The sequence below is a fragment of the Nannobrachium achirus genome (genome assembly GCF_963921795.1).
Source record: "Nannobrachium achirus genome assembly, chromosome: 12".
NCBI classification, from domain to species: Eukaryota; Metazoa; Chordata; class Actinopteri; order Myctophiformes; family Myctophidae; genus Nannobrachium; species Nannobrachium achirus.
In genome coordinates, this window is record NC_137832.1 from 4,907,098 (window position 1) to 4,935,013 (window position 27,916).

At 42.1% G+C, this 27,916-nt stretch overlaps 2 protein-coding genes across 2 annotated transcripts; both read left to right on the plus strand.

The window, feature by feature from the left end:
- Positions 1-3,100: 3,100 nt before the first annotated feature.
- Positions 3,101-8,474, plus strand: LOC308294995 (SLA class II histocompatibility antigen, DQ haplotype C beta chain-like; the record flags this gene model as incomplete). Its single annotated transcript, XM_080737931.1, has 4 exons — positions 3,101-3,302; positions 4,501-4,687; positions 6,567-6,595; positions 8,353-8,474. 4 exons carry the CDS (start codon positions 3,101-3,103, stop codon positions 8,472-8,474), a joined length of 540 nt encoding a protein of 179 aa, XP_080594057.1.
- Positions 8,475-18,178: 9,704 nt separating this feature from the next.
- LOC308294996 (steroidogenic acute regulatory protein, mitochondrial-like) lies at positions 18,179-26,575 on the plus strand (the record flags this gene model as incomplete). Its single annotated transcript, XM_080737932.1, has 7 exons — positions 18,179-18,242; positions 19,543-19,650; positions 21,512-21,645; positions 22,274-22,432; positions 23,200-23,384; positions 26,148-26,241; positions 26,456-26,575. 7 exons carry the CDS (start codon positions 18,179-18,181, stop codon positions 26,573-26,575), a joined length of 864 nt encoding a protein of 287 aa, XP_080594058.1.
- Between the last annotated feature and the right edge of the window lie 1,341 nt (positions 26,576-27,916).

Here is a 27,916-nt window from a genome sequence, read left to right on the forward strand (position 1 = left end):
GCTGTTCTAGGCCGTTGTCTGCCCTTTAGCTGCTCACACAATGGAGACCAAACACTGTGTACAGGAGCCTTAGTTTGTGTGTACATGCACAATAGTTTTACATGGATATTTCTAGTCCATCGCACACCGCTGCCTTGTGCACCCTAATTGAAACTTGTAGAGCCTAGCACAGCCTACTAGAGCTGGACAAGCCTATAGACGAATTAATTGTATACAAACAATGTGGCTGCACGCGCAGACTCGCTGCAAGAAGGCATGGGAAGTGGTTCACTAATAACAGAGAAGCGTTTGGTTGGTTCGTCTTTGTTTGGGAAGGAGGGACTTTGAGGATGTACCTCACTTTGAGAACCGACCGTGGACCCCTTGATAAGCCCACATTGTCCCTCTGAGGGTCCCCCGACCTCACTTTCAGAACCGACCGTGGACCCCTTGATAAGCCGACAGTGTCCCTCTGAGGGTCCCCCGACCTCACTTTGAGAACCCACCATGGACCACTTGATAAGCCCACAGTGTCCCTCTGAGGGTCCCCCGACCTCACTTTGAGAACCGACCATGGACCACTTGATAAGCCCACAGTGTCCCTCTGAGGGTCCCCCGACCTCACTTTGAGAACCGACCATGGACCACTTGATAATCCCACAGTGTCCCTCTGAGGGTCCCCCGACCTCACTTTGAGAACCCACCATGGACCACTTGATAAGCCCACAGTGTCCCTCTGAGGGTCCCCCGACCTCACTTTGAGAACCCACCATGGACCACTTGATAAGCCCACAGTGTCCCTCTGAGGGTCCCCCGACCTCACTTTGAGAACCGACCACGGACCACTTGATAAGCCCACAGTGTCCCTCTGAGGGTCCCCGACCTCACTTTGAGAACCGACCATGGACCACTTGATAAGCCCACAGTGTCCCTCTGAGGGTTCATGTAAAACTACTGGTGACTTTGTACACGCCTGTGTACATTTCCCATAGATTCTATGGGACTTGAACACTTGCTCCTGCCCTTCGTGTACACGGTCTGTGCCGTGTCCCCTCAGAGGGACACTGTGGGCCCCCCGACCTCACTTTGAGAACCGACCATGGACCACTTGATAAGCCCACAGTGTCCCTCTGAGGGTCTCCCGACCTCACTTTGAGAACCGACCATGGACCACTTGATAAGCCCACAGTGTCCCTCTGAGGGTTCATGTAAAACTACTGATGACTTTGTACACGCCTGTGTACATTTCCCATAGATTCTATGGGACTTGAACACTTGCTCCTGCCCTTCGTGTACACGGTCTGTGCCGTGTCCCCTCAGAGGGACACTGTGGGCCCCCCGACCTCACTTTGAGAACCGACCATGGACCACTTGATAAGCCCACGGTGTCCCTCTGAGGGTCCCCCGACCTCACTTTGAGAACCGACCATGGACCACTTGATAAGCCCACGGTGTCCCTCTGAGGGTCCCCCGACCTCACTTTGAGAACCGACCATGGACCACTTGATAAGCCCCACAGTGTCCCTCTGAGGGTTCATGTAAAACTACTGGTCGTGAACACCAACTAGGGCCTGTGTACATATGGCTCTCTGCTGCCCCCCATTGAGAAACTATAGACGGCACAGACCGTGTACGAAGGGCAGGAGCAAGTGTTCAAGTCCCATAGAATCTATGGGAAATGTACGAAGTCGTGTACAAAGTCACCGGTTGGTACACGAGCCATAGTTTTTTCTATTGTAGCTCCCTACAGTGTACACGATTTTGATTATTATTACCCTTATTATTATTATTATTACCCTTATTATTATTATTATTATTATTATTACCCTTATGAAGTTAGTGAGACCTAGTCCACCCTCTGTTTTGGATACCATGTGGTCCAGCAGCCCTTTTCTTTTTTTGTGGCAAATATATAGGGATCATCTGGAATAAGTATGAGAGGTAAGAATGTAATCAATAATGGTTTGTGTAGCAGGACACACTGGTAGAATATACATTATTATTAAAAGTATCTGCTGTAGTTTTGGTTTAGTGTCTACCTGGTAACAAGTAGGGGTGCAGGAAAAAATCGATTCGAATTCGAATCGTGTTTCTAACATGGTAAGATTCAGAATCGATTCTCATTATCCAAAAATCGATTTTTACATATTATTTATTAGATATTATGATTTTTATGATTTTCATTTTATGATTTTTTCACCACAATTTTTTTATTACGATTTTCTTTTATTACGATAATGTATTAGATATGATGTTGTGTTTGTACAAGTTAAAACTTAAAAGAAAGTGTGCAAGCATTATTGCAATAAGTTGCTAAAACCTTTACAATTATAAAAGCTACGTAAATGTACTCTGCTTTCATGCCAGCAGACTGGAGTAGATCCTGATATATGAATTGAATAAGGAATCGTTTTGAATAGAGAATCGTTTTGAATAGAGAATTGTTTTAATCGGAAAATTATCGTTTCTGAATTCGAATCGTTTGGATTTGAAAGAATCGAAGAAAAAAAATGTGAATCGTGACCCCAAGAATCGATTCTGAATCGAATCGTGAGATACCCAAAGATTCGCAGCCCTAGTAACAAGTGATGAGAGTGAATAGTGTTTTTTCATTGGTTCTTGTAGAGTAGAGACAGTTGGAGAACCGAGTCGGTGTTCATTTATCTGAAACATCTCAACTCATCATGACTTCTCATCTCTGGCTCTGTGTTTCACTGAGTTTCATCTGTTTCCATGCAGCTGGTAAACTTTATTTAATTACTTAATAATTAACACATGTCTGAGTTTCAACATGTTTCATCTGTTGAACCATTTAAACCCTACATACTATCCCTGACTGGAGTACCTCAGGGCCGTACAATAGGCCCCATCCTGTTGTCCTTTACACTAAATATCAGACATAGACGATCTACAAGCTCACAATATGATGCATAGTGTAAATCTGATATACTGAATGGACGCTATAGGGTTCATGTGGTTAAATAGAGCATGGTCAACTTTATTTAATTGAACATTGATGAGTGATGACATTTATATGTTTCTATTTCCAGAAGGATATGAGTTCTATTGGAATTACCACTGTGTGTTCAACTCCAGTGAGCTGAATGACATACAGTACATAATGTCATTTAATTTCAATACTGAGGAGTATCTCAGGTGGGACAGCAGAGTGGATCAGTGGGTTGGATACACTGAGCATGGTGTGAGGGCCGCAGAGGCCAGGAATAAAGATCCTAGAGAACTGGCTATTAGGAGAGCAGAACGAGTGAGAGTCTGCAAAAACAACATTGAGGGCTACTACTCCAATGTTCTGGACAAGAGAGGTGAGCTGATCTCAGAGCAGCACTCAACACTCATCACCTCATAAACTAACATAATGATTAATAATTATTGTGAGATGATTAATTGTGTTAATATTAATCTTATTTTCATTAGCTGATAAACATTGAAAATAGCTGATCTACAAGCTCACAACTCGTTGTGTCACCAATGCCATTGTACTACGACTATGACATTTAGATCTAGGCTATTGTGTTTTCACCTGTCATGTCTGACATAGTGACACCATGGAGGAATAATGTGGTCAAATTAGAAAGATTCAGTGATAAAACAAACCTGTTGCTTTCATTCCAGATGTTTTTTATTGTCTTTGTTAATTAATTTTGCACAATGTTAATCAATTGATAACAATTTCACAGGATTAGTTGTTTTTCTACTCTTTTGTTCATTTGAACTATTTTCATTAAAATATATTTCTTGATTTATTGCTGTATGTAAAGCATGGGTAACTGTAAAGTATTCAATATAATGTTTAAATGACATGACATTTGTATTCTACACTGTAGAAAACTGTAGAATGTTGTAGAAGCTACTCTATTCTATTCTATGAAACGTTGTTCTGTGGTGCCACCTGGTGGCCAAACATTGACATTATACAAACATATTAAGAATAAGATGATAGTAGTGTTCTCACCTTAATTGAAGTCAGCCAGTCAGCATTGATGCCGACTTTGGCGAAGGAATTACCCACAGTTCATAGCATTACCAGGGGAATCCTCTAAATATCAACCAGTTGAGTATGTAAATTATTCATGCATCGCAGTTAGAGCACCAACAAACAGTAGTGCTTTCTCACTGTTCTCAATGGGAGACAGAATGGAAGATACTGTAGGCCTATATATTTAGTCAAACATAAGGGGACGCATGATAAGAAATGTACAAAGTAAATACAGAATATGCAAATACAATTTAAAATGAATTACATTATAACCCTTAATCTAAACAAATTAAAACAAGCAGATTAATGAAAATATTATAGGATAATAATATAATAATAATCAACAATCACAGCCTTTAAAGCAATTACTGTAAATAAGGAAGTAAAGAGTTTTAGATGTGATGTAAAGTGTCATGAATGAAACACTCATCTTAAGTGCTGTTCCATTCCTTTTATACCATATTGTCCTTGCAGTCCTTACATTGTTATTGGGCCATAATAATTATGTTGTTGTTCTTTTCCAGTGGAGCCCTACGTGAAACTGACCTCAGCAACCCCCTTCGCTAGCAGCAAACACACTCACATGCTGCAGTGCAGCTCCTATGACTTCTACCCCAAAGTGATCATCGTCACCTGGCTGAGAGACGGAGAAGAGACCACCTCTGATGTCACTTCCTCTTATGAGCTGTCTGATGGAGACTGGTACTACCAGTACCACTCCTACCTGGAGTACACACCCAAGTATGTAACAAACACCTATACATAGAAATACACACCTCTACTGGTACCAGTACCACTCCTACCTGGAGTACACACCCAAGTACGTAACAAACACCAATACATAGAAATACACACCTCTACTGGTACCAGTACCACTCCTACCTGGAGTACACACCCAGGTACCTAATAGACTATACATTGAAAAACACACCTACTATGTGAGTTAGTAGCTTTTTTGCAGTCTATTTCAAGTATAGCTTTGAGACTGTTTTTTTTTCTCGCTATTTCCAGTAGCTTTGAGACAGTTTTATTTCCAGTAACAATATAGCTTTGACTGTTTTGTTATTTCCAGTATAGCTTTGAGACTGCATAGCCATTTCCAATGCGTAGCTGTGAGAGGTCTGCAGATTGCAGGAACGCCCAATAGAGACACAGGCTCCAACAAATTCACGCCCCCTATTGTGACAGCGGCCCCACTTCGGGTAAGGGAGAACGGTGTACTGCAGCTGCCAATGCAATCCCAATGAGAGGCATCGTGAAATAACATAATGGTCGCATGGTACACACGTCATGGACGCATCCCTTGAGGTTTTCAATACCCAGATATGCTTGTTTCTCATGTATAATTAGGCTATTTATTTTTTGAAAATGATCGCATCTCGCTTCTTCCAAACAGAAGTTATTTTTCGATTAATACTAACCTGGAGAATTCACTCTGTAGTTGAAATAGTCAGGTTCTTAAAAGGCGGCGCTCCTAAACAAATGCAGTAAAGACAGTGATGTCACTAAAAAGATGCAACCGTTGTGAGCTTGTAGATCACTCTCGGCTGCGGCGCCGGAAGCTGCCTGCACATTCTGCGCAATGCACGATGGGATGTTGGACAGTTGTGGATAAGCTATAAGAGCTGACATTGCATTGGCTGAATTCTGTTCAGTGTCTGTGATAATTGGCAGTCTCCATATAGAGCATCGCAGTGAGGTGTCGGATTCGGAAGTAAACAGCCCATTCATTTTCACCATAGGGTTTTTCATTATCAGCCACAAAGTCATGGCAATTCAATGTACCACTAGGCTGGTGGTTGTAAAATGGTTCTATATGCTCCTGTAGAACCCCCGAGTATGTATGCAAACACTCTAGTTTTAGTAAAAACACGTTTTAATCAAGATCGCACGGAGAAGAACTGCATTACCCGTACTGCTAAGAATTTACATCTGGTGAAATCGACATCTGTGATTGGTCTAGCGTCTTCTTCTTTCATGTATCTTGCGGTTACCGCGGAAGTAGCTTACTACCCCTGTCTTCCCGGCGGATTATTGCACTTCAGCAGAAATCCGTGAGCGAGTGACGAGTGTCTTTCTTTTACAAATATGATGCACTATGTTAAAGATGATAAGAGCGTCCACAGAGATGAAAATCACTACATGCCAGGCCATATGCTGGCCTGGATAACTAAACTGACCGTGATTTAAGGGATATATTTCAGGAAACAAGTGTCATTCGCAATGCATTCTGGGAGTGTAGTTTCCACAATTTTTAAAACAATGATGTACACAGTCTTGTACCCTGCCCTTTTTATCAGCTTTCTAATCAATCATTGCATTAAAATTGAATATTGTCATGATCACCAGCCGAGGTGGCTTTGTCCGAGCGAGGCAAAGCCACCTGAGGAAAACGCTTCCGACCCCAGAGTGAAAACGGATGGGGCTTCAACTGCGATGCTGGAGCAGGCAATGCTTCCTGTGTCCATGATCTGTATCCTGTGTGTGTGTGTGTGTGTGTGTGTGTGTGTGTGTGTGTGTGTGTGTGTGTGTGTGTGTGTGTGTGTTACAGATCAGGAGAGAAGATCTCATGCATGGTTGAACATCCCAGCCTGACCGCACCTATCATGATGGACTGGGGTCAGTTACTGTAATCTGCTGTTATCTTCTGTAATCATCTTTGTTTACTAGTGTAATGACTGCAGATAATCGTCTTTGCATTAATATCAATGGTAAATGGTTCATTCATATCAATCTTAAATGGTTCATTAATATCAATGGTAAATGGTTTATTAATATCAATGGTAAATGGTTCATTAATATCAATGGTAATGCCTTGTGGTCAGAGTGTCTGCTCTAAGATTGGGAGGTTGGGATTGGATTCCCTGCAGGGACCAAAGACTCTCTGTGAAGTCTAGACTCTGTCCCAACATTCCTCTTAATACACATTACACAGTCTGGTTGCGACCGTAGGTCGCATTTACTACCAAAACCTCCACGGGCTGTCTGTGAGTCAGTCAGTGAGTCAGTGAGTCCGTCACACTTTTGCCCTGCTCATATCTCCACAACCGTTGCCCCCATCCATGCCAAATTTTGCACACACACTCCTTGACTGCCAAACTACAACCTCCAAGGACCCCCGGAGCCCCAGGGACCCCCAGGTCCCTGGGGGACCCCCAGATGTAAAAAATGACCAAATGTGCTCACACGTCACACTTTTTCCCTGCTTATATCTCCGCACCCGTTGACCCGATCCATGCCAGATTTTACACACACACTCCTTGCCTGCCAAACTACAACCTCCAAGGACCCCCGGAGCCCCAGGGACCCCGGGGGACCCCCAGATGTAAAAAATGACCAAATGTGCAAAAATGCCCAAATGACCACCCCAACGGGGCTGCTCACGGGGAATTCCCGGGGACCACCGACTCCTGGTGCTCCAGAACGGATGCAAAAGTGGTGGCGCCCCCAGTGGAGGACCCCCTGCCACTGCAGCGCACATAAAATGCCGTAACTCGGGCTAGGAGCGTCCGGGAGAGCCGGGGCCGGTACCTATTCGTCCGCCAACGCAACGCGGAGACCCCACCCCTCATTTCTCACATGGCCCTATTCTAGCGCCACCTTCAGGCCGATTTTTAAAACACATTTTTGGACAATAAAGCGACCTACGGTCGCTTATCTCCCGATTAGGGAGTCTTACTGGTTTATAATCATCATAGTATAAAGATTCCTCTTAATACACATTCTACACTCTGGTTTATAATCATCATAGTATAAAGATTCCTCTTAATACACATTCTACTGTCTGGTTTATAATCATCATAGTATAAAGTTGAGACATGTCTTCTATAATCTATAATCATATCCTCTGTTTTGGATGTATTTATAGCTCTGAGAAGTCCTCAAGACTGGACTCATTATTACTAACTGACTCACAATGACTGTGTTGTCTGTTGTTCTATCATCAGATGACTCCATGCCAGAGCCAGTGAAGAACAAGGTGTTTTAATAAACTGTAATAATATAATATTATTAATATCATATCATATTTCTATCATCAGATGACTCCATGCCAGAGGCAGTGAAGAACAAGATGTTTTAATAAACTGATAATGAATATCATATCATATTTCTATCATCAGATGACTCCATGCCAGAGGCAGTGAAGAACAAGGTGTTTTAATAAACTGATAATGAATATCATATCATATTTCTATCATCAGATGACTCCATGCCAGAGGCAGTGAAGAACAAGGTGTTTTAATAAACTGATAATGAATATCATATCATATTTCTATCATCAGATGACTCCATGCCAGAGGCAGTGAAGAACAAGGTATTTTAATAAACTGTCATACTATCATATAATTAATATCATATCATATTTCTATCATCAGATGACTCCATGCCAGAGGCAGTGAAGAACAAGCTGGCCATCGGAGCTTCAGGTCTGGTTCTGGGTCTGGTCTTGTTCCTGACTGGATTCATCTACTTCCACTGGAAGAAGAGAGGTGATTAACATGTTTATTTAATGTGTTTAATTAGCATGTTTAAGTAATTAATCTACTACCAGTGGAAGAAACAAGGTGATTAGCATGCTTAATTATCATGTTCCATGTGCATGTTTCATTAACATAGTTCATTAATTAATTAACTACCAGTGGAAGACAGCGAGGTCAGATCAACAGATATGTGGAACTGTCGTCAAAAGGCCTGATTGAAATACACTGATATAATGACAACATATATCAAAACAATATTGTCTGTCTGTCTGTCTGTCTGTCTGTCTGTCTGTCTGTCTGTCTGTCTGTCTGTCTGTGTCTGTCTGTCTGTCTGTCTGTCTGTCTGTCTGTCTCTCTTCTTCTTCTACCAGGTCGTGTTCTGGTGCCGACAACACATGACGATCTTTAGACTCCTCCCACACACCCAGGTTCACTTCCTCTTTCTTTTTAATTCACTTTTATTTAAAATGTATAAAAGTGTATAAAACACATGCTTGAGTAAGAAGTGAAACAACTAGACTAGGACCCTAATTAAAACTAGGGCCGGATCTAGCCTGTAGGACTGGAGGGCAAGAAGAAACAGAAGGTGGGCGACCTTTGGGACTCAATACCCCCAAAATGCATAGAAAACTAAAAGCATTTTGTCACAGTTATACCTTTAACACACAATATAAACACAACAGATCTTACACCTGCATCTGGATACTGCATCACAGGTTATAACAAGTTCTATTCATACCATAATGCCCTCAAGAGTTTATTATTAGTATTAGCTTACTTTTATGCCTGAGAGGACGTTCAGGTGATCCAGTCAGGAAGTGATTCAGTTCAGTGAAGAGACAACACAATGCAGACCACAGACATAAAAAGGTAGACGCCTCTTCCGGCTCTCTGGTACCCGTCTCGCCTTGTTGGGCCTTTTTGGTTGACAGGCTTGGAATTCTTCTGTGTGGTAACAGACACGGAAGGTCAGTAGGCAAATCAGAGGCAGGTGGGGGCGGGTCTTTTCCTACGCAGCTCTTAAAGTCCCGGAAAAGACGCGTTGTGATTGGCCAGTAGTTTTTTGAGTGGCAGCCTGCCCTCGACACTTCCTCTTTTGAGCCCACCAAGACAGAACCTTGTGGTCCAAAGGAGAGTTCTCTACCAACTAAGCTACTCTTCCTACTAAGATACACTACTGACAAAGTATTGGTCACATGTTGTTAGAATGGACTGAGTTGTTTCTACTTTGAGGGTTACTGTAGTTACAGAGAGGATGCTGGGAGCTTAGCTTTTTAACTAGTTTACTAATAACTAATGTACGTTATAGCATAGTTTTAAATTATAACTAACCAACTGGTCAAACATTTAACAATTCATGAATAACACATTAACTAGTAATGTGTGAATGATTGATTTACTATTTTCTAACGCTAACCCATTTACTATAAGGGAAGGTTGTTCTGTATAGGGGAAGTGTTTACATTTTAACACATTTATTACCCCAGCAAGCACGTCAGGACCTGGACCAATCAGTGACGTCTGGATTGGGGCCAGATCACAGCCCATATGGGGATGATCTTGACGTCCTTACCAGGACGTCACATGGACTTTTTTTGTTTGACAGGATTATTGTTATTGTTTGTAATGTTAGTTGAAATATGAGAATATAATGTTATATTATTTCTGGGACATATCTAACTAGTTATGATATTTATCTGGCCTATATCACCTGATTTCAACCAACATAAATCCTGTCAAACAAAAAAGTCCATATGACGTACTGGTAATGATGTCAAGATCATCCCCATATGGGCTGTGATCTGGCCCCAATCCAGACGTCACTGATTGGTCCAGGTCCTGACCGTGCTTGCTGGGACATTCTGATTCTTATTGGTTCATTGTCTTTTCACAGAATACCTGCATGTGTTTACAGAGAGGCAGACAGTCATTGCTGCCCTCTGGTGGAGAGAGGAGGAAATACATGTGTGTCCAATCAGCTTTTAAATAGGCCTCTACTCATAGCAGTAGCAGCAGCAGCAGCAGCAGCAGCAGCAGCACAGTGATGACATCATTAACCTCTTTCACAAATGTGTCTTTTAAACCAAATGCTAACTGGCTAGCCAAGGCTAACAAGAATTAGTGTGCAGACAGACTGAGTAAGTCTTCTCCCTGTGTTTCGCCCATGTTATGTGGTTTTAAAGTTCAGACAGTTTCTGTGAGGTTAGAGTTAGGGTCGACACTCGACTTTTAGAGACACATTATTTTGGTTTGGCTCTGGGTTAGTGTTAGGTTCATCACATTACTGTCATGTGGGCAGTTCATTATATTACTATAGTTTCTGTGGTCAGAATATTTGCATAATATTTCAGTTCTACACTATATTGAAACAGTAAATAAATGATCAGAGTTGTTCATAACATTAATATTAATATCATCTGAATGGAAGTCAGTCAGCCATGTTTGTGAAAAAGGTTTTATTAATATTTTATAATTGACCATAAGTCATTTATTATGTAGGCTAATCATTTATAATATGTGATAATTAATGTGTTAGGATCATTATGACATCACTGTTTCCCTGTGATGGGTGGACCAAGAGCCTCTAGGGTGGTCTGAGGTGATGGGTGGACCTAGAGCTCATAGGGTGGTCTGAGGTGATGGGTGGACCTAGAGCCTCTAGGGCGGTCTGAGGTGATGGGTGGACCTAGAGCCTCTAGGGCGGTCTGAGGTGATGGGTGGACCAAGAGCCTCTAGGGCGGTCTGAGGTGATGGGTGGACCTAGAGCCTCTATGGTGGTCTGTGGTGATGGGTGGATCTAGATTCTCTAGGGAGGTCTGAGGTGATGGGTGGACCTAGAGCCTCTAGGGTGGTCTGAGGTGATGGGTGGACCTAGAGCCTCTAGGGTGGTCTGAGGTGATGGGTGGACCTAGAGCCTCTAGGGTGGTCTGAGGTGATGGGTGGACCTAGACCTTATGGGTGGACCTGGTTTAGACAATGGAGGGCTGTCACAGTCTAGGAAATGAATGGTAAACAGTGATGACATGCAATAATGTATATTAATTAATCATTTATATGTAATCATTATGTAATCATGAGCAGAGGAGCAGATCTCAGTGCAACTTAGAGAGGAACCACAAACAATGAATCTTCTCATCAATAAAATCACCAACATATAGTTAACGCTAGGATTTTAAACTAACTAATAATGTCCACAATGATTACAGTTTGTCTGACATTTGGTATAAAATAATAATGCTGTATCCATGTTCAATGCATGAAACAAACTATAATGTTGTAACAATGTAAATAACTCATTATAGGTTCACATCACATGACTAACATGTCTGCATGTTGAACTGCAGGGTTTACAAGCATTGATAATTTTACATTAATTTAAATAATTTGATCAATCTAAACTAAACAGTCAGATGACCACTGCACAGCAGGAGGTCTGACAGGAGTTAGATGATATTTACAACATTTAGCTTTGTCTGTTTTTATGATTTAATGTTGATGATTGATTCCTTTAGGCAACTTATGAAAACTGAAAACTTGATTTTGGTAATGATCAATACATCCAAATGCATCCCAGGAAGCCTACTGTAAATGATCAATGTCTAAAATACTTATAAAACTGGGCAGGGCTGCCTTTCAGTTCATGAATAATCATACTTAGCATGATTTAAAGGACACTTAGTTAAGTGTCGGTGCCACATGAGAGTCAACAGTAACAGAAAGGTTGTGCAAACGTTACTAAAGTAAATAACAGAATAAGTGTCTAATTTGGACAGTTTAAATATTCCTTGATCAGTATTTATTTTATTTTTCTTTCCGTTTTCAGCTCCACTGCTGTGTTTCTATCCGTTCATATTGGCTGAACTTCACTCATTAATTAAACTATTTAACAGTTTAGTTAACAGTTAAACTAGTTAACAGCTCAGTGGATTATGTTGTTAATGATCAGGAAACAAACCCTTCATAAAGTATTGTGTTTACTGTATGTGAGAATGATTTCTAAAGTGGAATTCTATTAAACATATATTTTAAATGACATCATTTATTTCTAAAGACGTTATTTGAGGAAACACCTCCTTCTCCCTGGGATCTGCACCCCTGACCATGAATGGTTTGATGTTCACATGTTAGATTGTGGCTTTAATTTGCTTGGTTTGATTGGAATGACACAATGTATCAATAAAGGAATCAGAAACATAATTGGGCCTCATGTTTTTTAGGTTTCACTCATACAGTATTTGGTCTTAACTTTCTGTTAAGAGAATAATCTTCAGTGAACTCTGCTGAACTTGAACACAGTGTTTTATGTTGTAATAATTGTCCTCTTACTCCATGCTGAACGCTGCGTCTAGAAAGGCTTGACTGCATTTAGTTGAGTGTGGCGTCAAACACCGATAATGGCAGATCTGCAAGCTTACAACGTGTCGCAGCACGATGCCATGTGTGCTTGAAGATCGGCTATTTTCGTTGCACAAGGAAGCATATCAATAGTTGTATAAGCTGTCAATAACTAGAGAGAAGAAAATAAAATTAAATAAAAAACAGCACTTGTGGAGACATGATTGGATGGGTCACCAGTTTGTGTGTAACAGCAGCGTGATGAGGAACACAGTTGTTCAGTACTTCAGTTTGGTCATGAGAATAAAATCAATATAAATGGCTTAGTTTTTATCATGAGAATAAAACCAATATAAAACAGAAGATCTGCTTGAGACAGTAAAGCTGGTAAGAATATACTTCCTGTTTATGTTTTTAAAAGTGTCTGAATATAATGTTACGACGGCTCCAGAAAATTGTGACTGGGGGTCTGTGGGGGGGCTGGCTTTTTTAGAGTGGGGGCTAACCCCCCGGCTCCACCGGGCGCGTCGAGCGACAACGCTCGGAGCGCTCCCGTTTTAATTAACGAACAGTGCTCCACTGGCGACATTGCGGAACAAACTGTCCATAGACGGGTTTCTGGTCCACGTTACACTGATAAAACTAGATGCGTACGCAGGGTCCGGTACCAAAATTAGCCAATGAAACCAGGTTTAACCAGCGCTCCCCAAAACAACAGGTTTGGGGATTGGACGGAATTGATTACATGATACAGTCAGCTGTGCATTTAGTCTCAATGTTTGTAAACAAGATACCCGTCGTATATGATTTACATAGAAGTCAGTCAGTTGTCTTTCACATATTAATATTAGGGCTTTCAAATTATTACTATTTTTTATCAGATTAATCACAGCTTAAAAATGAACTAATCATGATTAATCACAAATCAAAATATGTCCAAAATATGCCATTTCTTTCCTTAGCCTATATTGTTGTGGGAATGGAAAGATATAGGTGGAATAAGGCATACATTTATCATACAGTATGCATGTATTATTATTATTACTAGAAGCTGGGCCGCCCTTCGGGCGGCCCAGCGTCTAGTCGGCGACCTGGCCAACTCGGGAACGATGTAAATAGAGAATGAATGCCCCGCCCTTTAATGCAAACCACATTATACCTGTTGTCATAGGACCCGTTTTGACCATCTGTTTGCCTGTGTCCATTTATGCCCATATATGGAGATATCTGTATCTGTCTGTCTGTCGGCGTCCATTTTATGTCCATATATGGAGATCACTGCAGATATAGTTCTGGGTCCATTTTATGCCCATATGCCCATATATGGAGATATCTGTCTATTTGCGTCCATTTTATGCCTGCCCCACCCTTTAATGCAAACCCAAATATACCTGTTGTCGTAGGACCCGTTTTGACCATCTGTTAGCCTTTGTCCCCACCCTTTAATGCAAACCCCAATATACCTGTTGTCATAGGACCCGTTTGGACCCTCTGTTTGCCTTCTGTTAGCCTTTGTCCCCACCCTTTAATGCAAACCCCAATATACCTGTTGTCATAGGACCCGTTTTGACCATCTGTTTGCCATTGTCCCCTTATGCCCATATATGGAGATCTCTGCACACACAGTACCGGTTGCGGAAAACTCTGATGTCAGACATCAGCTCCGCATTCGGGGATTCATTTTATGCCCATACCCCTTATGCCCATATATGGAGATCTCTGCACACACAGTACTGGTTGCGGAAAACTCTGATGTCAGACATCAGTTCCCCATATATGGAGATATCTGTATCTGTCTGTCTGTCGGCGTCCATTTTATGTCCATATATGGAGATCACTGCAGATATAGTTCTGGGTCCATTTTATGCCCATATGCCCATATATGGAGATATCTGTCTATTTGCGTCCATTTTATGCCTGCCCCACCCTTTAATGCAAACCCCAATATACCTGTTGTCATAGGACCCGTTTTGACCATCTGTTAGCCTTTGTCCCCACCCTTTAATGCAAACCCCAATATACCTGTTGTCATAGGACCCGTTTGGACCATCTGTTTGCCTTCTGTTAGCCTTTGTCCCCACCCTTTAATGCAAACCCCAATATACCTGTTGTCATAGGACCCGTTTTGACCATCTGTTTGCCATTGTCCCCTTATGCCCATATATGGAGATCTCTGCACACACTGTACCGGTTGCGGAAAACTCTGATGTCAGACATCAGCTCCGCATTCGGGGATTCATTTTATGCCCATACCCCTTATGCCCATATATGGAGATCTCTGCACACACAGTACTGGTTGCGGAAAACTCTTATGTCAGACATCAGTTCCGCATACGGGCATTCATTTTATGCCCATATATGGAGAACGTGGGAAGAATGGTTTAGAGATACTCGGATTACATACATACATACACATTCACAGAGATTTTCTGTTGACTCATGTGGCGTACGTGATGTCAGAGCCTTTTATGAAGTGATGTCACAATGAGTCAGCGCTTCCTCCGGAACAGCCTGATGTCAACAATCAGCTCCGCATAAGGAGATTCCGAACGTTTCGCGCCGGTTTCGGAAAACCGCGAGTCGGGTCGGGTCGAGGCCCGGCACTGCACTCCGCGCGGCGGCGGGGAACGCGCGTGCCGAATCTGAAGCCGGTGGGACGAACGGTTCTCGAGATACGCGGATTACAAACAAACAAACAGACAGAGATTTGTCGCATTTATAGATAGATGATTTTAGGGAATGCAGCATTAGCACATTCCACAGCTCATAACTCTTTCTGAGAGGGCAATGTTTGGATGTTTTATTTTCTGAACTTCTTCTCATTCTAGACCTGACACAGTGACTGCTTGTTTTTGGGCAATTGTTAAGCCTCATGTGGGGTCGTTATCCTATATTTGCCATTGTCCCCTTATGCCCATATATGGAGATCTCTGCACACACAGTACCGGTTCACAGAGAGTTTTTGTTTACTCCTGGCGTACGTGATGTCAGAGCCTTTTATGAAGTGATGTCACAATGAGTCAGCGATTGTGCCGATTTCCTCAGGAACAGCCTGATGTTAACAATCAGCTCCGCGTAAGGAGATTCCGAACGTTTCGCGGCGCTTCGGGAAAACCGCATGCCGAGTCGGGCCGAGGCCCGGCACTGCACTCCGCGCCGCAGCGGGGAACGCGCGTGCCGAATCTGAAGCCGGTGGGACGAACGGTTCTCGAGATACGCGGATTACAAACAAACAAACAAACAGAGATTTGTCGCATTTATAGATAGATTATCATTATTATAATTAGGCTTGATATGCAGGATGAAAAATAAAGTTGCCCATTTGAGGACAACAGGAAATTACAAGTCATTTTTGCCGAAAATAGCCGATCTACAAGCTCACAAGGCCTTTCAGCACGAGAAGTTGTGAGCTTGTAGATCGGCTATTTTTGGCAAGTGGTTAATTAAAAAAGGAGGAAAAAAGGTTTATATCACACAAAGATTTGGAGGACCCCCTGTAGTAATTCTGAGGACCCCCTGTTGAAAACCCCTGACCTAGGCTACAGAGAAACCATTCTCAGTTGACACACATGCACAGACAAAATACGAAAAGTTAAAATGTCTTGCCATAAAAGACAGTGCCTTAGTTGCTCATCTACAGTATGTCAAATAAGGGTCATTCTCAACGAGCCTCGTTAACCCAACACAGCTGGCTGGCAATCTAGTATTGCATTCACCGTGATCACTTCTCCTGATTCTAATCCAAGCAAGTTGGAGAAAAAAATCGTGGATTTTACTTTGAGATGACAATAGCTACAAAGGTAGAAGTACCTATATTCTGATCTATGATGAATTATTCCAGTGGCACTGTATCCAAGACGTTTAAAAAAAACTTTTTTAAACGTCTTTTGAGATACCAGCTGAGCTCTGTCTCTTCTCCTCGGTGCAGTGTGTGTGTGTGTGTGTGTGTGTGTGTGTGTGTGTGTGTGTGTGTGTGTGTGTGTGTGTGTGTAACGGGAGGGGGGAGAATTAAGTGGCTGTGTTGCAGACCACGTCTTCTACCGAGAGAATGCACTTCTGATCAGTGAACAGGGCTGTTAATAGCAAATAATTATCTTTATAGAAAATACATTTTATTGTATGATTTTACATAGAAGCAAGTCCATTTTCTTTCACATATTTATTATCTTTTATTTATTTATTCTGTAAATATTTTTCATTACAATTGGGTCTGTGGGGAGGGGGGGCTGAGCAGGGGCTAAGCCTCCACCAGAGGGGGCTAGAGCGCCCCCTAGCCCCCCCCTGGCGCCGTCATTGCTGTAGCAAAATGTTGTCTTTATCCGAACACTGTTTGTTTGTGTGTGTGTGTGTGTGTGTGTGTGTGTGTGTGTGTGTGTGTGTGTGTGTGTGTGTGCGTGCGTGCGTGTGTGTGTGTGTGTGTGTGTGTGTGCACTCACTGTTAAACCCAACTCGTTGTTTCAACAAAAAAAATGAGTGTTCATGCTGCGATAACATTTTACATCAAGAAAACAAAGATATGGCGTTAACTCAAATAAATGGTGTTATTTGACTCAACTCCACCTTAGTTGATATAACTCCACCTTAACTCCCCCTTAGTTGATTTAACTCAGAAACCTTAGTTGATATAACTCAGAAACCTTAGTTGATATAACTCAGAAACCTTAGTTGATATAACTTCACCTTAGTTGATATAACTCAGAAACCTTAGTTGATCCAACTTCACCTTAGTTCATATAACTCAGAAACCTTAGTTGATCTAACTTCACCACTTGATTCCTTTAGTTGATACCACTTAATACCTTTAGTTGTTTTGGTTGATTTAACTGCAAAGCTAGTGAGTTTAACTTACATTTATCAACTTATTTAATACCATACAGATTACTTACATTTTCTAAGTATTTATTTTATTCTGGTGCTCCTCCTGACCAGTTTTCACCCCAGACATTATACAACTTTATAAATCACAAACACCAAGATCCAACTCGAGCCTCTTTAATTTGATTAATTTGAGTTCAAAACAACTGTTCCTTTGGAACAAAAAGAATGCATCGGAACAGCATTATAGGAATAGCATTAGGAAACCAACATGGCTCCATGTTTTCCAATGTTTCATGCCATTGCACACATCATATCCTCAGAGTATGTCAAATATGGATAGCTAGTGTAGTTGATTATATATATATATATAATATATATATATATATATATATATATATATATATATATATATATATATATATATTATAACCACAGTTTTACTTTTATAGCATCTTCTTCTGTTCTCTCAGTCTTGTACCTCCGTCAGCTTCACATTTAGATTCCTCAGTTTCTTCCCGAAAGACAAATAAAGACAGAAAGGAGGCTCTCCAGCTGCTGAAGCTCCAGAATGCTGCCTGCCACCTTCAAACTGTGTGCTGGGATCTCCTACAGACACATGAGGAACATGACGGGTGAGTGAGAGCTGGGAGATGGAAGCATCACGGCTTCTTAGAAACACCTTTGATTTATCTGTGTTTATCGTTGCAGTCGGGTGGAAACAAAACACCTGAATATCTTCAGGATTTAAATACAAAAGGTTGAATAAAATCGCAGATCTACAAGCTGAAAATATGGGCATCACAGCGCTTTTTCAGCTTGTAGATGTGATATTCTTTCTGCTATTTTGCTTCTTTTCGTGCAACACTGTAGTATGACAAAGTAGGGTGTTCATTTATGGAACATTTAAAAAGAAATAAACAGTTTTTTAGCGTTATCATTTTTAAATTGTTTTATTTAATTCGTTTTTCAATGCTTGCTTCATTTTGTGATGTTATGTGAGTACATTCAATTGTCAAGCTTTTACTATTTACTATACTTTCCAATTTCCAGTACTTTTACATCTACTCCACACATCTCACAGATTGATATATGTAGCTACTTTTTACTCTACTACAATAATTTGAAAAACTTAAGTTACTTGTTACTTTGTATTAATATTACAAAACATACACAAACCACTATAGCTTTTTTTTAAACATAGGCTATTTGGAAAATAGCTATATTCAGCTACATTTAATAGCAAGTGTGAAAATAGCTTTGTGATTTTCAATCACAACGTGTCGCATCTTGTCAATCTTTTAAGTATATGTTGATGCTGATACTTTTGTACTTTTACTCAAGTACATTTTGATTTACTTGCAGTTTTGATACTTTTACTTAAGTAAAAAAAATGCACGTGTACTTTTCCCCCCACTGATTCTTCATACGCACATACTGCATATTCCCAGGTTTGTGTTTACATGAAACGTTGACATATTAGGTTTAAGTTTAAACTGATGGATAATATCACGATGAGAATTAGTTTTGGCTTTTTTTTCGTTGGAGATTAGAATGTAACATTAAGACCATTGATGCCTGTGGTTAGAGGTAGGGATGCATTGTTTTGTATGAATAGTTGGAAGTTATATAGTTGAGTTCTAAACAAAAGGTCCATCTTTGCTAATTGGCTTAATATGAAGCAAAGATTGTTCTTGGCACACATTTGCACTTGGGAAAGCCATCCCTATAGAAACAGCTACCACATCCAAAGAAGGCAGCAGGCGCGCAAATTACCCACTCCCGGCACGTAAAATAGCAGCCTCTTTGGAGGCCTTGTAATCGGAATGAGTGGACTTTATATGTCCCATATCCCCAGGTCTGTGTTTCCATGAAATCCTCCATATCCCCTTGTCTATGTTTCCATGAACTATATGAAATCCTCCATATCCCCAGGTCTGCAGAAGAACGCCTTGGTTGCCATCCACCATGAGCTCAACAAGATGGCAGCTCCAGGACCCGGCAACTGGATCAGACAGGTCCGGAGGAGGAGTTCCCTGCTCAGTGAGTCTCTCTCTTTCTCTCTCCAATCCCTGTTCAGTGTCGTTGTGGGGCTCCTTGACATGACAAAGGTTTGATTACCCATGTACCTGACAAAATACTTCCGAAACGTCAAGGATGTCCACAATTGCAACACCAGAGGCAGCTCCACAAATCATGTTAAACCCAGATTTGTCTCTAAAAAGGTTCAAATTCGTTCTCCTGCTACTGTATACCACTAGTCTGGTAGGATTCACCTTGAAACATGGGCTGCATATTGTTGTAGTGTTTTTGGTTGGTTTCTGTTCTGAATGTTTTGAAGGTTTGCACAGGGCTCTACTTCCTGTATTGTCCCAGCTCAGATTCTGAGCCTGGGACAACTTCCTGCCCAGGAATATCATAGTTTTGGCCCAGAGGTTCTTCTCGCCCCCCTAGTGGCGAGAAAAAGAACCTCTGGGAACTCAGATTGGTATACCACTAACAAAATCCAAAAGCAAAAATCCATAACTTCCTTTAAAATCGTTCTGAAAAGTCACCTACAGATGGCTGCTACTCGAGACTTGTAATAGACTAAGCTCATACTTACCTCCCCTTTTCCACTGTAAATATTGTTTATTTATTTTCTTCTTTCTTTTATTTTTCTTCTTTATGACTATCGTTTTTGAGCGGTGCAAACCGCTCCTATAAGTGGCTGTGCGTGTGTCCGTAGCCTTTTTCCTCAGCGTTTTGCAATAGCAAAACGTGTGTGTGTAGCATAGCCTGTACATCCTAGACTCAAATCCTAGTCTGAAGATGTTATGCAAGCACGACCACCGCTCACTTCACATTGGGTGTGATTTTTTTATTTTATTTTGCTATTGAATTTATCCTCTGCATAGTACTGTGTTCTATCCGTCTGCCATTCAATGTTATGTGAGATACATAAAGGTTTCCCGTGTAAAAAAGCAGAAGAGCTTATAGGATCTCATTTTAGTTAGGAGTGGTTTCCCAGAGGGCAACACATTACACAGTAGTTCTAGTGTAGCTTTATTTTTGAGCGGTGGTCACAACGCTCCTATACGTGGCCGTGTGTGTGGGTCTGTCTGTCTGTCTGTCTGTCTGTCTGTCTGTCTGTCTGCCTGCGTGTCTGTCTGTCTGTCTGTAGCCTGCAGTAACCTTTTCTGACCACACATGTTAAGGGAGGGGCGCTGTTGTTCAGGCCAGGCCAGACCAGGCACACACACACACACGCACACACACAGGGGGGAAGGGGGGGGGGGGGGGGGGGGGGGGGGGACCACCGCTCAGTTCACACGGGTGTGATTTTTTATTCTAGGTAAACAATCCAGACTATAAATAGGAAAATGTAAAAACTACATTGAGTTCAATGGAGGAGTGGTGCAAGCTTGAGGATTGGTCGAGTTTCACATGACATGTTGGCTATCCATCCTTTAAGTAGGCAACCACACTCGCAGTTTCCCAGAATTGCATCTTTTTAGTTGACCTTGTACCAGTGAACTGTACAGTCATGAAATTGTATACCTTTCCTCTGCAAACTACTAATAAAGTATTCAATCAATCAATCAATCAATCAATCAATCAATCAATCATCAGAGCCACCACTGTGCAGTGCACAAACAGGACAATCTGTCACAGACATATGAATATGAAGTAGACCAGTAGATCAGTAGACCTTGTATCTGAACTCTACTGTCCTTTACTGTGCTTTTCCTGTATGCCAACTTCTAATAAGGTAATCAATCAATCAATCATGAATGTTATCTTAGAGCTGTGTCCTCTTGAATCTGTGAGAAACATCATAATTCATACTCCTCTGCAATGACGTTTTCGAATGAAACCTGAACTTTAACTGTGTATATGTTGGATCCTCTGTTTGCTTCTGAAGGCTCTCGCATCCCAGAGGAGCCCTGTGGCCTCAGTGAGGAGGAGATGTCCTACGTGAGACAGGGCCAGAACGCCCTGCAGAAGGCTGTCAGCATCCTCAGTGAGCAGGAGGGCTGGACCGTAGAGGTGGAAGCTGTGAGTGTTGAACCACACTGTAGAGCAGTGAGCAGGATGGATGGACTGTAGCAAATCTTTGAATATATCTTTTAAAAGTGAACATTTGTAACTATTTGCCTCTGGGGGGTCCCTGATACAGAATATTTAGAGATGGGCCAAATACATGTAGGCCTAATTTTGGGGGTCTTTGACATGAAAAAGTTTGAGAACCACTGACATAGAAACATGTGTTTTTGCGGTACACAAAACATGTGTTTCAAAAACAGTTTTTACCCTTTTCTTTTTTTGCGAAATGACATTTATATAACCTGGTAAACCTGGTTTTGCACAAATGTTCATGTGATACGGTGCTCACTAAAGTGTTGTTCTGTCCCTTTAGGCTAACGGTGATAAGAAGTGTTGTTCTGTCCCTTTAGGCTAGCGGTGATACAGTGCTCAGTAAAGTGTTGCTCTGTCCCTTTAGACTAGCGGTGATGAGGTGCTCAGTAAAGTGCTGCTCTGTCCCTTTAGCCTAGCGGTGATACGGCGCTCAGTAAAGTGTTGCTCTGTCCCTTTAGGCTAACAGTGATACGGTGCTCAGGTTTGTTCTGTCCCTTTAGGCTAGCGGTGATAAGGTGCTCAGTAAAGTGTTGTTCTGTCCCTTTAGGCTAACGGTGATAAGGTGCTCAGTAAGGTGCTTCCTGACGTGGGCAAGGTGTTCCGACTCGAGGTTACACTGGAGCAGCCTTCAGACCGGCTGTACGGAGAGCTGGTGGAAAACATGGAGGGGATGGCGGACTGGAACCCCAGGGTCAAACAGGTCAAGGTGAGAGAGAGAGAGAGAGAGAGAGAGAGAGAGAGAGAGAGAGAGAGAGAGAGAGAGAGAGAGAGACAGACAGACAGACAGACAGACAGACAGACAGACAGACAGACAGACAGACAGACAGAGACAAGCTGTCACACCATAATTATAAAGATTCAAAGAGTCACAGAAAAAATGTATATGTTCAAGCATTACTAATGCACGCACGCACACACACACGCACGCACACACACACACACACACACACACACACACACACACACACACACACACACACACACACACACACACACACACACGCACACGCGCACGCACACACACACGCACCAGGGCAGGAATTTCAGGGAGGCCGTGGCCGTCGTTGCCCCTCAGTTTGGCCTTGTGCCCCTACAAAAAATGCCGTTCCCTGAGGCCACAGTGGCCTTAATGCCCCAGCTGACTGTACTGTACCACTTTCTACTCTGTCTCTGTCATGCCAAGTTGCCAACATGTAGACACCAGTGTCTCTTTCTTGTCATGTAGACACCAGTGTCTTTTGTTGAGTCCCCGTTTTAAACCAATCCAGTGACTTTGATTGGTGCAGGGCTGAGCATGGATCAGATAGTAAATACCATTATTTATTTATTTCACAGCAGATAGCCAAATACCAGGCATATGCCATAGTGTACGCTGCAGCCTGCAGTATGTATGTTTGTCCATACAGTACTACTATGTACAGTGTGAGCTCCAGAGGTGACTATAGGGCTCCTCCTCCTCTGGTGTGTCCACAGATCCTGCAGAAGATCGGCCAGGAGACCATGGTGACCCACGAGGTGTCGGCGGAGACCCCCGGCAACGTGGTGGGACCGCGCGACTTCGTCAGCGTCCGCTGTGCCAAGCGGCGAGGCTCCACCTGCTTCCTGGCTGGCATGTCCACTCAGCACCCTGACATGCCCACGCAGAGAGGGGTGGTCCGGTACGTATTTACCCATTCAGAACGGGTACACATTATTGTGTATCATTTTTTTATGCTTTAACTATTGAAAAATAGCAGATATACAAGCTCACAGCGCGGCACCGAGTGCCGCGCTGCGAGCTTGTAGCTCTGCTATTTTTGAAAAATCGTGAAAATTAGAATTTTGACCCGATTCTATAAGTGTCTTTTGAATCCTTCTAAAAAAAATTAAAAAACCCTATGTTTCTATGTCAGCAATCTGGCCGGCCATGGTCAAAGAAAAGGTCCTTTTCACTTAACTGGAGCTCAGTTAGCCTGTTCTTGAGAGACTACTATGTCAGTGGTTCTCAAACCTTTTCATGTGAAGGACCCCCAAAATGATATTTATTTGGCCACGGACCCGCATCTCAAAATATTTAGTTCCAGGGACCCCCCAGAAGCAAAACTTGAGTTACAAACGTTCGCTTTGAAAAATACATATATTCAAAGATTTGCACACAATCAATCAATCAATCAATCAATCAATGGTGGAAAGTAGGAGGGAGTCATTGGCATAATGGCTAAATTGGGGAGAAAAGGGGTTTAAAGCGAAAGTCAAAATAACTTTATTGGGATTAAAAAGGATAGTTAAAGGGATAGTTCACCCAAAATATGACTTTTTTTCTATTGATTACTCATTAACCCATGGAGACTGGAATTCATGGATTGTTTTTAGTTTTTGTCACAGTTTTAAGCCAACGATTTGATGACCAGCGCGACCAGCGCGACTTCGTCAGCGTCCGCTGTGCCAAGCGGCGAGGCTCCACCTGCTTCCTGGCTGGCATGTCCACTCAGCACCCTTACATGCCCACGCAGAGAGGGGTGGTCCGGTACGTATTTACCCATTCAGAACGGGTACACATTATTGTGTATAATTTTTTTATGCTTTGCCAAGTGAAAAGGTCCTTTTCACTTAACTGGAGCTCAGTTAGCCTGTTCTTGAGAGACTACTATGTCAGTGGTTCTCAAACCTTTTCATGTGAAGGACCCCCAAAATGATATTTATTTGGCCACGGACCCGCATCTCAAAATATTTAGTTCCAGGGACCCCCCAGAAGCAAAACTTGAGTTACAAACGTTCGCTTTGAAAAATACATATATTCAAAGATTTGCACACAATCAATCAATCAATCAATCAATCAATGGTGGAAAGTAGGAGGGAGTCATTGGCATAATGGCTAAATTGGGGAGAAAAGGGGTTTAAAGCGAAAGTCAAAATAACTTTATTGGGATTAAAAAGGATAGTTAAAGGGATAGTTCACCCAAAATATGACTTTTTTTCTATTGATTACTCATTAACCCATGGAGACTGGAATTCATGGATTGTTTTTAGTTTTTGTCACAGTTTTAAGCCAACGATTTGATGACCAGCGCGACCAGCGCGACTTCGTCAGCGTCCGCTGTGCCAAGCGGCGAGGCTCCACCTGCTTCCTGGCTGGCATGTCCACTCAGCACCCTGACATGCCCACGCAGAGAGGGGTGGTCCGGTACGTATTTACCCATTCAGAACGGGTACACATTATTGTGTATCATTTTTTTATGCTTTAACTATTGAAAAATAGCAGATATACAAGCTCACAGCGCGGCACCGAGTGCCGCGCTGCGAGCTTGTAGCTCTGCTATTTTTGAAAAATCGTGAAAATTAGAATTTTGACCCGATTCTATAAGTGTCTTTTGAATCCTTCTAAAAAAAATTAAAAAACCATATGTTTCTATGTCAGCAATCTGGCCGGCCATGGTCAAAGAAAAGGTCCTTTTCACTTAACTGGAGCTCAGTTAGCCTGTTCTTGAGAGACTACTATGTCAGTGGTTCTCAAACCTTTTCATGTGAAGGACCCCCAAAATGATATTTATTTGGCCACGGACCCGCATCTCAAAATATTTAGTTCCAGGGACCCCCCAGAAGCAAAACTTGAGTTACAAACGTTCGCTTTGAAAAATACATATATTCAAAGATTTGCACACATTTTCACAACTTTTTTCAAAAATAGCAGATCTACAAGCTCGCAGCGCGGCACCGAGCTTGTATAGCTGCTATTTTTCACTGGTTAAAGCATTCAATAATTCTAGGCCTAAATGTAATGCCCACCCATAGCACCCTAACAGAGAGGGGTGGTCCGGTACGTCAGTGGTTCTCAACCTGTGGGTCGGGACCTCTTGGGGGGTCCCCAGATGATTGACTTAATGTTCAACATGGTTTTCTCTCTCAACAGTAAACAAAGCAACATAAAGTTTAAGTTAACACATTTCTTAAGTGACAATTTAAGAACTTTTTAATACCTCTAAAATGACAAATTAAACATTGGCCAAATTGTCAAATATTAGAGGCAGACATTGTGAAAATATCAGATCTACATGATTGCGAGGCGTTGTGAGCATATGGCTATTTTGGGGGTCTCGGTCTGAAAAGGTTGAGAACCACTGCGGTATGTCACCAGTATATCTGTCTTAAAGCTGTCTGACTCAATACTGACCAACATTTTGACTCAATAGGAACTGACCAACATTTTGACTCAATAGGAACTGACCAACATTTTGACTCTATAGGAACTGACCAACATTTTGACTCAATAGGAACTGACCAACATTTTGACTCAGTGGGAACTGACCAACATTTTGACTCAATAGGAACTGACCAACATTTTGACTCTATAGGAACTGACCAACAGTTTATTTTGACTCAATAGGAACTGACCAACAGTTTATTTTGACTCAATAGGAACTGACCAACAGTGTATTTTGCAGGGCGGAGAACGGACCGACCTGTATAGTTCTGAAGCCCTCTGCAGAAGACCCCAACAAGACCCAGTTCACCTGGCTACTGAGCATAGACCTGAAGGTATGTTCTCAACATCTTGTCATGGGATTACTGAAACCTCTGAGATATTTTCATTCATTTTGAATCATTTCGAAAGAAAGTCGATTATGTATTTCTTTGTGTAAAAAAAACGATAATTTTTCTTAATCGGTTACATTGATTAGTTTCTAATAACTTTGTCAAACATGGACGTTGATCAGGCCTGGTGTTTGTGCTGCGTGTCTCTCTTCTTCAGGGCTGGATCCCCAAGGCCATCATAAACAAGGTGCTCTCGCAGACCCAGGTGGACTTTGCCAACCACCTCCGACAGAGGATGCAGGACAGTAGTCTGCACATGGCTCAGATGGCCTGCTGACACTGAGGATGCAGGCAGGGGTGTTGCACCACATTCTGGGCCCTGGGTACAAGGATTCACTGCGGGCCCCCCATGAATGTTCTTCATAGGGGGAGGGGGTTTAACGCTTTTAGGAACGCATTATTTTGTGCATTAACTATTCGTGAAAATGTGTGCAAGTCTTTGAATATTTCAAATCCTTCTAAGTTTTTTTTTTTTTTTAAATATATGTTTCTATGTCAGTGTTGCTCAAACTTTTTCATGTGAAGGACCCCCGAAATGATATGTATTCGGCCACGGACCCCCATCTCAAAATATTTAGTTCCAGGGACGCCCCAGAAGCAAAATCTCAGTTACATGTTCGCTAAAAAAAATACATAGGCCTATATACAAAGATTTGCACACATTTTCACGACTTTTCCAAAATAGCAGAGCTACAAGCTCGCAGCTGTGAGCTTGTAGATCTGCTATTTTGCAATAGCTAAAGTATAAAATAATTAAGGCCCCTCCACCTTGGGCCCTAGTAACTCAGTCCCACTCCCCCCCCCCCCCCCCCCCTTGTGACGCCCTTGAGTCTGCTCATGGCTCAGATGGCCTGCTGACACTGCCACTGTGCCTCTCAACCTGTTCAGGCCGTCATCCCCCAAAATAATAATCCTATTTGAACTGGGGACCCCCCACCCTTTCCCCCCACCCACCCCGACAAGCACTTGGAATTGTATGGGAGTCTAGGCATTACATTTTGTCTGCCTCGGTTCCACAGATAAATATTGTGAAAATGGTGTCGGTCTACACAGGCTCACAACGCACAGTGCCGAGAGCCTGTACAGTACATTTGACTATTTGACCATTTGGCCAATGTTTGACCATTGTCTATAGTATAGTCTGTTGATTAGTTTTGATGCAATAATTGGTTGTTTTATTTGAGCATTTCAGAGGTATTAAATAAGGTCTTATAAAAAGTCCCTAAATTGTCACTTTAGAAGCAGATTCCCTGTATATACTTACAGTATACTGTGTCTTGGTTTGTTTACTGTTGAGTGAGAAATCAATGTTGCACATTAAGCTAATCAACTGGGGAACCCCCAAAAAACAAACAAACAAACATTTGGGGACCCCAGGGGTTCCCCACCCCACCCCCCACAGAAAATGCTCTGTCATTCTGTGTGCGACACTTACGGCACAACACAACTATGTACAACTCAATTCATCTTCAACCTTGTATTGTGACCTGTACTTTCCTGTTTTTGCAAACTGCTAATAACCTATTCAATCAATCAATCAATCAATCAATCAATCAATCAATCAATGTTGGAAAGTAGGAGGGGAGTCATTGGCATAATGGCTAAATTGGGGAGAAAA